The 13,625-nt window shown below is 46.3% G+C and overlaps 1 protein-coding gene across 1 annotated transcript in view; it reads left to right on the plus strand.

Annotated features, from left to right (window-relative positions):
* The window catches only part of LOC311142944 (long-chain-fatty-acid--CoA ligase 6-like), a 129,338-nt gene that overhangs the window by 80,953 nt on the left and 34,760 nt on the right, over window positions 1-13,625 (plus strand). Inside the window, exon 2 of the mRNA XM_084178707.1 lies at window positions 6,747-6,967. Coding sequence (XP_084034833.1) covers window positions 6,764-6,967 — 204 coding nt within the window. The 5' untranslated portion in view covers window positions 6,747-6,763. The remainder of the gene's footprint in view (window positions 1-6,746; window positions 6,968-13,625) is intronic.

Below are 13,625 nucleotides of genomic sequence, written 5' to 3' on the forward strand. Positions count from 1 at the left end.
CGATCCTAACTAGTCTCCCAGTCCCTGCCGCTGAATAACATCCCCACAGCATGATGCTGCCACCACCATGCTTCACCGTAGGGATGGTGCCAGGTTTCATCCAGACGTGATGCTTGGCATTCAGGTTCAAAGAGTTAAATCTTGGTTTCATCAGACCAGAGAATCTTGTTTCTTATGGTCTGAGAGTTCTTTAGGTGCCTTTTGGCAAACTCCAAGCGGGCTGTCATGTGCCTTTTACTGAGGAGTGGCTTCCGTCTGGCCACTCTACCATAAAGGCCTGATTGGTGGAGTGCTGCAGAGATGGTTGTCCTTCTGGAAGGCTCTCCCATCTCCACAGAGGAACTCTGGAGCTCTGTCAGAGTGACCATCGGGTTCTTGGTTACCTCCCTGACCGAGGCCTTTCTCCCCTGATTGCTCAGTTTGGCCGAGTGGCCAGCTCTAGGAAGAGTCTTGGTGGTTCCAAACTTCTTCCATTTAAGAATGATGGAGGCCACTGTGTTCTCGGGGACCTTCAATCAGGCAGAAATTGTTTGGTAACTTTCCCCAGATCTGTGCCTCGACACAATCCTGTCTCGGAGCTCTACGGACAATTCCTTCGACCTCATGGCTTGGTTTTTGCACTGACATGCACTGTCAACTGTGGTACCTTCCAAATCATGTCCAATCAATTGAATTTACCACAGGTGGACTCCAATCAAGTTGTAGAAACATCTCAAGGATGCACCTGAGCTCAATTTCGAGTCTCATACAGTGATGGAAAAAAATATTTCATCCCCTGCTGATTTTGTACGTTTGCCCACTGACAAAGAAATGATCAGTCTATAATTTTAATGGTAGGTTTATTTGTACAGTGAGAGACAGAATAACAAAAAAAATCAAGAAAAACACATTTTTAAAATGTTATAAATTGATTTGCATTTTAATGAGGGAAATAAGTATTTGACCCACTCTCAATCAGAAAATGTTCTGGCTCCCAGGTGTCTTTTATACAAGTAACGAGCTGAGATTAGGAGCACACTCTTAAAGGGAGTGCTCCTAATCTCAGCTTGTTACCTGTATAAAAGACACCTGTCCACAGAAGCAATCAATCAATCAGATTCCAAACTTTCCACCATGGCCAAGACCAAAGAGCTCTCCAGGGATGTCAGGGACAAGATTGTAGACCTACACAAGGCTGGAATGGGCTACAAGACCATCGCCAAGCAGCTTGTTGAAAAGGTGACAACAGTTGGTGCGATTATTCTCAAATGGAAGAAACACAAAAGAACTGTCAATTTCCCTCGGCCTGGGGCTCCATGCAAGATCTCACCTCGTGGAGTTGCAATGATCATGAGAACGGTGAGGAATCAGCCCAGAACTACACGGGAGGATCTTGTCAATGATCTCAAGGCAGCTGGGACCATAGTCACCAAGAAAACAATTGGTAACACACTACGCCGTGAAGGACTGAAATCCTGCAGCGCCCGCAAGGTCCCACTGCTCAAGAAAGCACATATACAGGCCCGTCTGAAGTTTGCCAATGAACATCTGAATGATTCAGAGGAGAACTGGGTGAAAGTGTTGTGGTCAGATGAGACCAAAATCAAGCTCTTTGGCATCAACTCAATTTGCTGTGTTTGGAGGAGGAGGAATGCTGCCTATGACCCCAAGAACACCATCCCCACCGACAAACATGGAGGTGGAAACATTATGCTTTGGGGGTGTTTTTCTGCTAAGGGGACAGGACAACATCAAAGGGACGATGGACGGGCCATGTACCGTCAAATCTTGGGTGAGAACCTCCTTCCCTCAGCCAGGGCATTGAAAATGGGTCGTGGATAGGTATTCCAGCATGACAATGACCCAAACCACACGGCCAAGGCAACAAAGGAGTGGCTCAAGAAGAAGCACATTAAGGTCCTGGAGTGGCCTAGCCAGTCTCCAGACCTTAATCCCATAGAAAATCTGTGGAGGGAGCTGACTGTTCGAGTTGCCAAACGTCAGGCTCGAAACCTTAATGACTTGGAGAAGATCTGCAAAGAGGAGTGGGACAAAATCCCTCCTGAGATGTGTACAAACCTGGTGACCAACTACAAGAAACGTCTGACCTCTGTGATTGCCAACAAGGGGTTTTGCCACCAAGTACTAAGTCATGTTTTGCAGAGGGGTCAAATGCTTATTTCCCTCATTAAAATGCAAATCAATTTATAACATTTTTGACATGCGTTTTTCTGGATTTTATTGTTGTTATTCTGTCTCTCACTGTTCAAATAAACCTACCATTAAAATTATAGACTGATCATGTCTTTGTCAGTGGGCAAATGTACAAAATCAGCAGGGGATCAAATACTTTTTTCCCTCACTGTAGCAAAGGGTTTGAATACTTATGTAGGTGTGATATTTCTGGGGAGGTTTTCCAACATTTCTAAAAACCTGTTTTTGCTTTGTCATTATGGGGTATTGTGTGTAGAATTAATTTAATCCATTTTAGAATAAGGCTGTAACAAAATGTGGGAGAAAAGTCAACGGTTCTGAATACTTTCCGAATGCGCTGTATCACAGGAAGACTGATATTTTCCTCTATAACAACTTAACCCCTGTGGGCCTCGACAGACACGCTCGAAATGGAGCCGTGGCTAGGTCACATTACACCACCATCCCCTCTGTGTGACAATAGATTTACACATCATGTTTTAGGTCTGTTGACTTTTCTATGCTCTCTTGGCAGGGTAGCCACATGTAAATCATGTGCATCAATGGGCTCTGTGTATGTGTGTGATGGCCAGTGTAGCTCTGCTCTTTGATCTTCCTGGCAGTACAATTCACCCTCATCAAGGATGAGAAAAACCCAGAGATGGATATCGGACAGAGGCTGCTGTCTGCCACCTCTGGGCGTCAACATCTAGTCTAATGGACAGCAACACCACTAGCTACTGAACTTCTAGACCTAGGCTTATGTGATATAATACACTGAAACGAGGAAGGTCAGGATGGTATAGCCATAGAAATAAGAATGAATGGAATGGACTTGGAAGCTCTAACCCTGGCAATTGTCTTGAATGGAGACACCGTTTCTATTCATTCTTATTTCTATGGGTATAGCAGTGTGGAAATCAGTTCATGTAAAGCAACCCCTTGTACCATGTATCACATATCATTCTGAGCATTAATAGTATTACCATAATGACTTGTTATTGTAACCTTGCTGTAACCTTCCCAGAGAGATGGTACTGATAGGGATGTACACTACATGACTAAAAGTATGTGGACACCTGCTCGTCGAACATCTCATTCCAAAATCATGGGCATTAATATGGAGTTGGTCCCCCTTTTTGCTTCTATCACAGCCTCTACTCTTCTGGGATGTCTTTCCACTAGATGTTGGAACATTGCTGCGGGGACTTGCTTCCATTCAGCCACAAGTGCATTAGTGAGGTCGGGCACTGATGTTGGGCTATTAGGCCTGGCTCGCAGTCGGCGTTCCAATTCATCCCAAAGGTGTTTGATGGGGTTGAGGTCAGGGCTCTGTGCAGACCAGTCAAGTTCTTCCACACTGATTTCGGCAAACCATTTCTGTATGGACCTCGCTTTGTGCACGGGGACATTGTAATGCTGAAACAGGAAAGGGCCTTCCACAAACTGTATGCTGTAGTGTTAAGATTTCCCTTCACTGGAACTAAGGGGCCTAGCATGAACCATGAAAAACAGCCCCAGACCATTATTCCTCCTCTACCTAACTTTACAGTTGGCACTTTGCATTGGGGCAGGTAGCATTCTCCTGGCCTCCGCCGAACCCAGATTCGTCCGTCGGACTGCCAGATGGTGAAGCGTGATTCATCACTCCAGAGAACGCGTTTCCACTGTTCCAGTCCAATGGTGGCGAGCTTTATACCACTCCAGCCAACGCTTGGCATTGCGCATGGTGATCTTAGGCTTGTGTGCGGCTGCTCGGTCATGGAAACCCATTTCATGAAGCTCCCGATGAACAGTTATTGTGCTGACGTTGCTTCCAGAGGCAGTTTGGAACTCGGTAGTGAGTGTTGCAACCGAGGAAAGACAATTTTCACGTGCTTCAGCACTCGGCGGTCACGTTCTGTGAGCTTGTGTGGCCTACCACTTCGCAGCTGAGCCGTTGTTGCTCCTAGACATTTCCACTTCACAATAACAGAACTTACAGTTGACCCGGGAAGCTCTAGCAGGGCAGAAATTTGACAAACTGACTTGTTAGAAAGGTGGCATCCTATGATTGTGCCACGTTGAAAGTCACTGAGCCCTTTAAGTAAGGCCATTCTACTGCCAATGTTTGTCTATGGAGATTGCATGGCTATATGCTCGATTTTATACACCTGTCAGCAACGGGTGGGGCTGAAATAGCCGAATCCACAAATTTGAAGGGGTGTCCACATACTTGTGTGTGTGTATACAGTGGGGGAAAAAAAGTATTTAGTCAGCCACCAATTGTGAAAGTTCTCCCACTTAAAAAGATGAGAGAGGCCTGTAATTTTCATCATAGGTACACGTCAACTATGACAGATAAAATGAGGGGAAAAAATCAAGAAAATCACATTGTAGGATTTTTTATGAATTTATTTGCAAATTATGGTGGAAAATAAGTATTTGGTCAATAACAAAAGTTTCTCAATACTTTGTTATATACACTTTGTTGGCAATGACACAGGTCAAACGTTTTCTGTAAGTCTTCACAAGGTTTTCACACACTGTTGCTGGTATTTTGGCCCATTCCTCCATGCAGATCTCCTCTAGAGCAGTGATGTTTTGGGGCTGACGCTGGGCAACACAGACTTTCAACTCCCTCCAAAGATTTTCTATGGGGTTGAGATCTGGAGACTGGCTAGGCCACTCCAGGACCTTGAAATGCTTCTTACGAAGCCACTCCTTCGTTGCCCGGACGGTGTGTTTGGGATCATTGTCATGCTGAAAGACCCAGCCACGTTTCATCTTCAATGCCCTTGCTGATGGAAGGAGGTTTTCACTCAAAATCTCACGATACATGGCCCCATTCATTCTTTCCTTTACACGGATCAGTCGTCCTTGTCCCTTTGCAGAAAACAGCCCCAAAGCATGATGTTTCCACCCCCATGCTTCACAGTAGGTATGGTGTTCTTTGGATGCAACTCAGCATTCTTTGTCCTCCAAACACGACAAGTTGAGTTTTTACCAAAAAGTTATATTTTGGTTTCATCTGACCATATGACATTCTCCCAATCCTCTTCTGGATCATCCAAATGCACTCTAGCAAACTTCATATGGCCCTGGACATGTACTGGCTTAAGCAGGGGGACACGTCTGGCACTGCAGGATTTGAGTCCCTGGCGGCGTAGTGTGTTACTGATGGTAAGCTTTGTTACTTTGGTCCCAGCTCTCTGCAGGTCATTCACTAGGTCCCCCCGTGTGGTTCTGGGATTTTTGCTCACCGTTCTTGTGATCATTTTGACCCCACGGGGTGAGATCTTGCGTGGAGCCCCAGATCGAGGGAGATTATCAATGGTCTTGTATGTCTTCCATTTCCTAATAATTGCTCCCACAGTTGATTTCTTCAAACCAAGCTGCTTACCTATTGCAGATTCAGTCTTCCCAGCCTGGTGCAGGTCTACAATTTTGTTTCTGGTGTCCTTTGACAGCTCTTTGGTCTTGGCCATAGTGGAGTTTGGAGTGTGACTGTTTGAGGTTGTGAACAGGTGTCTTTTATACTGATAACAAGTTCAAACAGGTGCCATTAATACAGGTAACGAGTGGAGGACAGAGGAGCCTCTTAAAGAAGAAGTTACAGGTCTGTGAGAGCCAGAAATCTTGCTTGTTTGTAGGTGACCAAATACTTATTTTCCACCATAATTTGCAAATAAATTCATTAAAAATCCTACAATGTGATTTTCTGGATTTTTTCTCTCAATTTGTCTCTCAACGTGTACCTATTATGAAAATTACAGGCCTCTCTCATCTTTTTAAGTGGGAGAACTTGCACAATTGGTGGCTGACTAAATACTTTTTCCCCCCACTGTATACAGTGTAGTTAAAAACACTCATACGTGTCAGTTTTGACAGAAGAGGAAGTGTGTCCTGTTCTCTTTTGGTATATGGGGGGTTTCACTCAGTGGCTGCTGTAACTGTCGTTGCTGCAGTCTATTTCTTCTGCATAGTGAACCAAGAACAACAAGGAAGTGAATCTGATTGGCGGGGCGGTGTTGTTATGTGTTACTTGCACCACTAAGGACAGGAGAAACACATTCAGCATTTCAACCGTCCACCAACCTACCACACTGAAGAATGTATATTAAACCACATCATGGGCTAGGCTTCAGGCCTGATTGTATAGTTTTGTACTGTATTTGAATTAGGGTTTTGTAAATTAATTTCTGACTTCTAGAACTGCACGGTACAATACATACTTTATATAGTGAAGATATACTGTGCTGTGGGATCAAGCTAAAACCTTATTCTGTAAGTCATAACCCTGCATCTAACCTCTCTTTCTCTGGCTCTGCCGCACCCTTTCAATTCATTTCACCCTCTTTTCCTCTCTCCCTCCTCTGTCTCTCCCCTTCTCTCTCCGCCCCCTCTCCCCCTCTCTTTCCCTCCCCCCTCTCCCCTCTCTCCCCTCTATCTTCCCCTCTCTTTCTGTCACCCTCTCTTCCCTTCTCTATCCCTCTCCCTCTCTCTCCCTCTCTCCCTACCCCTCTTCGTCCCCATCGCTCTCCCTCCTCCCCCCCCCCCCCCCCCCCCCCCCATCTCCTCCTCTCCCACCCCAGAGCTGAGTTCCACCCTGATGGAGAGGATGCAGACCCAGGAGCTGCAGAGCAGTCTACAGCTGCCCGAGCTGGATGAGTTAAGCCAGTTCTTCCGCTCCCTGCCCATCTCCACGCTGGTGGGCATCGGTGCCCTGACCGCCGTGCTGGCCTACTGGCTGGCCACCCGGCCACGTGCCATCTCTCCTCCCTGCAACCTCCAACACCAGTCTGAGGAAGTGGCGGTAAGCCAACGAATCACGATATAATACTCCACCTGGATCTGTATTTGCAAAAATTGTCTCAGAAAAGGAGTGCTGATCTAGGATCAGTTTTGTTTTTTTAGATCATAATTACAGTTTTTCTCGATTGCTAAGACACATTTCTTGAAAGCTGCTCTCCTTTTCTCTTAACTGTTAACACAAAACCCAATTTTCAAGCTACATTCACAAAACCTCAGACTCTTCTTGCAAAACCAAACTTTCACCTCAAAACAGTTCAATCTGTGCTCAAAACTGAACTATGTTGTCAAATCGTGCCCCGAGTCAATCAAAATAAAAAACACTACTGAACAGTCACTAAACACTACGTAGAAAAATAGAAAACACAATGCTCAGGACATGAAGCTGGAGAAATAAATGTTTATTGTTCACTGTAGGCTAAATGCATGTTGCAAAACAATAAAAAACTGTGCATTTAGCACTTGTACAAAAAGACAAAACAGAAATCTTGTGCATTTACATGTAGCACTTGTAAAAACAAACAGAAATCTTATGCGTTTGCCACTTGTGTACAGTAAGCCCATGTAAAAATAAAGTACAAAAATATACAAATAAGTGCATTACTCAGCCACAGCATCATGTCTCCGTACTGGGTCAGGCCACAGGACTTCATCCACATCACAGGCCACATTTTGTCTGGCCAGCCAACGGGGGAAAAACCCCCTGGCATGCCGTATCCAGGCTTGGCATGCCTCCACACCTATGTCACCACAGGCAAGTCCCATGGCTTGCAGGAGATTTACCCTGGTGTAAGGTTGGCGTTCATATACCTTCCACCGCCATGAGGAGAATAATTCCTCAATGGGGTTTAGGAAAGGGGAGTACGGTGGAAGGCAAAGATTGATAAAACCTTGGTTCATATTGTACCACTCTCTAACCTGGAGGGCTCTGTGAAAACTCACATTGTCCCAAACAACAACATAGATGGGATGCTCATCCTGCTGCCCTAACAAAGCATCTCACATGTGATTGAGGAAAATGAGGAGCTGGTGAGTGTTGTAGGGCCCCAGGTTGGCATGATGGTGGACAACCCCATGATTGCTGATGGCAGCACATAATGTGACATTGCCACCACGCTGCCCAGGAACACCAACAATGGCCCGATGGCCAATCACATTACGGCCTCTCCTTCTCCTTTTGGTGAGATTAAACCCAGCTTCATCCATGTAGATGTATTGATGGGGTCTTTCCATTGCATCCAGTTGAAAAACCCTCTGTAGAAATAGATATAGTTTTGTAAGTGATACGGAAAAAGTGATTTAGGCCACTACAGTAAATCACTACTTAGAGTAATCAACATTGAATGTGTCTGGATATATGCCAACCTGTACATACTGGAATCTTTGCTCTTTGACTCTGTCTGAGTTGCGATCAAAGGGCACTCTGTATAGCTGTTTCATGCGCAGTCTGTTGCGCTTGAGGACACGATCAACAGTAGAGAGGCTGACACTGTTGATACCCTCAAAATTTAAATGGTCCTCAATGATCTTCTGCTGAATTTCGCTCAGTTTAATGGCATTGTTCTCACGGACCATATCAACAATTATGGTCTCTTGGTGTGGGGAGAACATACCTGTCCTCCCACCCCCATGTGGCAGTCTTTCAATTCTACAAAAAGAGAACATGGAGTTACAAAAAATATACATGGAATACTAGGCCTACAAACAGTTAGACCAACCCTCCATTACAATACTACAGTACATTGGTACAGTGATGTACTGAAACATATATTTACTTATAGTATACTGTGGTACAGTATATAGTATGTCATACAGTAGTTGCTGTCAACATTTACATACTGTACTATAATGTCAAAAAAAGGTAATTACCTGTTCTCTTCTCTAAATCTTCGGATTATGGTGGACACAGTGAATCTACTGATGTTTGGTTGTACCCTTTGTCCAGCCTCCCTCATGCTCATACCATGGACAAGAACATGGTCAATCACAGTAGCTCTGATTTCATCAGATATTACTGTTCTTTGTCTTCGCTGACCACCTCGACCACCTCGACCTCCTCTCACACGAACTCTTCCCATTGTAGGGCCTCACAAACCAGTGCTCTCTGAACTGGCTTACTGTATATGTTCCCTCACATCATTAGCCACAAGTGTGATCAATTTTGAGTTGTTGTGTTCAAGTGGTGACACCTGTGCTCTAATTGTGTTTGACTTTTGTCACCTGTGCTCACCATTATGCAGCACGGGTGCATCGCAATGAAAATGTGTTGGCAAGTTATGTCTAAACAGGTGAAAAGTGCTTATGGTTTTGCCAAAAGAGTGATTGATTCAATCAGTGGGTTCAGGCAACTGAGCATTTGGTTCAGACAATAGGGTTTAGTGTTTTAGCAATTGAGAAAAACTGTAATAAATACAGGGTGTACCTGATCCTAGAACATTCTGAGATGCTTTTGGGCTGATTCAGACTTAGGAATTTATGCCTTTCCTACGCACTTCTCAGTATTTGGTTTTCAGTCTTACCTTATTCAGTCGTGTAACGCGCTCTGTAGGTGTGGCTACTGGAAACAGGAGACAAAGGGCTGTGAGACATAGGTTTAATCCTAGACACATGAAAAGTGGGATATATAAGGTGGGTACGGGGCAACAGAAGACGAACAGCAGAGGGGCTAAGGATCTTGGAGATGGGGAAAGGGCCGATAAAACGGGGGGAAAGTTTGCAGGACTCCACCCGGAGGGGCAGATCCCGAGTGGAAAGCCATACCCTCTGCCCGAGACGATAGCGGGGTCCGGTGGCAGTCCGCCTGTCGTCGATATCTGGAGGTGGTCTTAAGAAGAGCCGACCGGGCTCTCTTCCAGGGACGACGACAGCGGTGGACGAACATCTGGGCCGAGGGTATGCCGACCTCTTCCTCTTGCTCTGGGAAGAGCGGGGGCTAATATCCCAGGGAACACTCAAAAGGCGAGAGACCAGTGGCACAGCAGGGAAGGGTGTTGCGGGCGTACTCAACCCACACGAGTTGCTGGCTCCAGGTGGTGGGGTTAGCGGAGACAAGTAGCAAAGAGTTGTTTCCAGGTCAGCTGGGAATACTGCCCCTCACGGACTTGCTTCTCAATTCCCCAGCTGAGAGCCGCCGCCAGACACAAGGTGGAGAGGATGGTCTCGGGGTCCGATGGGGTAGCCGTGGGGCTATAGCGGCATGAGAGCGCATCCAGCTTGATATTCTTGGAACCCGGGTGGTAGGAGAGGGAGAAGTTAAATCGGGTGAAAAGCAGGGCCCACCTAGCTTGCCTGGAATCGAGACGCTTGGCAGTGCGGAGATATTCCAGGTTCTTGTGGTCTGTCCACACAATGAATGGATGTTCCGCCCCTTCCAACAATGCCTCCACTCCTCCAATGCCATCTTCACTGCAAGAAGCTCAAGATTCCCCACATTGTAATTCCTCTCCGTGGCGTTAAGACGATGGGTGAAGAAGGTGCAGGGATGCAGTTTGAGGTCCAGGGCAGAATGCTGGGACAGGACAGCCCCTACTCCGACATCCGAAGCGTCGGCCTCCACCACAAACTGACGGGATGGGTCAGGATGAACTAATATGGGAGCTGTGGTGAAGCGATGTTTGAGGTCCTGGAACGCCTGGTCCGCCGCTGGGGACCACTTGAACGGAACCTTGGGAGAGGTGAGTGCAGACAGGGGAGAAGCCAGGGTGCTGTAACCCCGGATGTCCAGCTCGGATGCCATGGTAGCGTCCATAAAACTCTCATCGGCCCCTGAGTCGATGAGTACCTGGAGAGATTTCGACTGGTTCCCCCACAGCAGGGTGGCATGGAGAGGGGTGCGAGTACGGGGAGAGGGAAAGTTCTCTGTATGGCCCACCAGAGTACTCGCCCCTACCGGTGAGCCTGGTCTTTTAGTGAACAGGAGGACACGAAATGACCAGTAGTCCCGCAATACAGACAGCTCTTAGTGTTAAGCCTGCATAAACGTTCGGCTGGAGACAACCTAGCTCTGCATAGTTGCATCGGCTCGGGAAGAGGCGAATCGACAGACTTAGGAAACTCTTGGGGAAACTCGGGTAGCCTCGGATTCTCTCGGAGACTGAGACGTAGGGGACTTCCGGGATGCCTCAGAGGGCGAGGTGGAATCCTTGGGCGGGCGAGTGGAATCGGACCTCCTCTCCTTCCTACGTTCCCGAAGCCACCCATCGATCCAGATAGTCAAGGCGATAAGTGAGTCGAGATCCGTAGGTAGTTCCCGGGCTGCTAGCTCATCCTTAACTTCCTCCGATAACCCGTGCAGGAACGTGTCGAACAGCGATTCCGGGTTCCATGCACTCTCAGCCGCCAACGTGCGGAAATCCACCGCATAGACTGCCACACTGCGGGATTCTTGCCGAAGCTGGAATAGCTTCCGGGCAGCCTCTCTCCCGGACAATGGAGAATCTAAAACCTTCTTCACCACGTCCACGAACTCCTCCAGACTGAAGCACACGGCAGACTGTTGTTCCCACACTGCCGTAGCCCAGGCGAGAGCCCTCCCGGACATCAGCGCTATCTTCGAGCGGTCCGAGGGGAAGGAGGAGGGCTGCAGCTCAAAGATGAGGGAACACTGAGCGATAAACACCCGACAGGTTCCCGACTCTCCAGCAAAGCGTTCCGGTGGAGGTAAGCTGGGTTCTCAGGAAGCCGGGCTGGCCAGGAGAGACGCGCAGTTGACAGCCGGGTTACTGAGGGGCTGGGAGGTTACCGTCGTGGTAGGCTGCCTAACAGACAACCTGCAGAATTGCTCCAGCAATGTATTCAACACGCAGTCATGGCGTTCGGCCAAGGTCTGGAAACACTCCATAAGACCACGCAGCAACTCCTATTGCCTCCCAATGGTGGCTTCTTGGGAGGAGACGGCATTGCGGAGCTGGTCCGAATCTAAAAAAAAGTTAGATATTTGCTGAGTGTTCTCATATCTTTTTTTTACTGTCTTTTTTGCCATTTATGAATGTATTATTCAATGCGTTTCTCTGGGCTATAGTAGTAAAGGCTAAATTCAATATTTTATAAAATAATGTATTTATATTCACTACCGTTCAAAAGTTTCGGGTCACTTAGAAATGTCCTTGTTTTCCAGGAAAACATACATGAAATGAGTTGAATAGAAGGTTAGAAATAATTATTTTCAATTGAAATAATAATTGTGTCCTTCAAACTTTGCAGCAATTACAGCCTTGCAGACCTTTGGCATTCTAGTTGTCAATTTGTTGAGGTAATCTGAAGAGATTTCACCGGTGACTGTGCTGGCGACTCCATTAAGACAGAATACCAGCTAACTGCTTCTTCCCTAAATAGTTCTTGCATAGTTTGGAGCTGTGCTTTGGGTCATTGTCCTGTTGTAGGAGGAAATTGGCTCCAATCAAGCGCCGTCCACAGGGTATGGCATGGTATTCCAAAATGGAGTGATAGCCTTCCTTCTTCAAGATCCCTTCTACCCTGTACAAATCTCCCACTTTACCACCACCAAGCACCCCCAAACCATCACATTGCCTCCACCATGCTTGACAGATGGCATCAAGCACTCCTCCAGCATCTTTTCATTTGGTCTGCGTCTCACAAATGTTATTCTTTGTGATCCGAACATCTCAAACTTCGATTTGTCTCTCCATAACACTTTTTTCCAATCTTCCTCTGTCCAGTGTCTGTGTTCTTTTGCCCATCTTAATCTTTTATTTTTATTGGCCAGTCTGAGATATGGCTTTTTCTTTGCAACTCTCCCTAGAAGGTCAGCATCCTGGAGTCGCCTCTTCACTGTTGACGTTGAGACTGGTGTTTTGCATGTACTATTTAATGAAGCTGCCAGTTGAGGACCTGTGAGGCGTCTGTTTCTCAAACTAGACACTCTAATGTATTTGTCCTCTTGCTCAGTTGTGCACCGGGGCCTCCCGCTCCTCTTTCTATTCTGGTTAGAGCCAGTTTGCGCTGTTCTGTGAAGGGAGTAGTACACAGCGTTGTACGAGATCTTCAGTTTCTTGGCAATTTCTCGCATGGAATAGCCATTTCTCAGAACAAGAATAGACTGACGAGTTTCAGAAGAAAGTTATTTGTTTCTGGCCATTTTGAGCCTTTAATCGAACCCACAATTGCTGATGCTCCAGATACTCAACTAGTCTCAAGAAGGCCAGTTTTATTGCTTCTTTAATCAGCACAACAGTTTTCAGCTGTGCTAACATAATTGCAAAAAGCTTTTCTAATGATCAATTAGCCTTTTAAAATGATAAACTTGGATTAGCAAACACAACGTGCCATTGGAACACAGGACTGATGGTTGCTGATAATGGGCCTCTGTACACCTATATAGATATTCCGTAAAAAATCTGCAGTTTCCAGCTACAATAGCCATTTACATTAACAATGTCTACACTGTATTTCTGATCAATTTGGTGTTATTTTAATGGACAAAACAATTGCTTTTCTTTCAAAAACAAGGACATTTCTAAGTGACCCCAAACTTTTGAATGGTAGTGTATATATTTCTATACCTAAAAGGGTCCTACAATTCTAAATCAAATAGCTAAATGATCCATAGTATGACCATCTTAAAACAATCCCCCTGTAGCTCAGTTGGTAGAGCATGGCGCTTGCAACGCTAGGGTTGTGGGTTCGTTTCCCATGGGGGGCCA

Source organism: Coregonus lavaretus, assembly GCF_964263955.1.
Source record: "Coregonus lavaretus genome assembly, chromosome: 15".
Classification (NCBI taxonomy): domain Eukaryota; kingdom Metazoa; phylum Chordata; class Actinopteri; order Salmoniformes; family Salmonidae; genus Coregonus; species Coregonus lavaretus.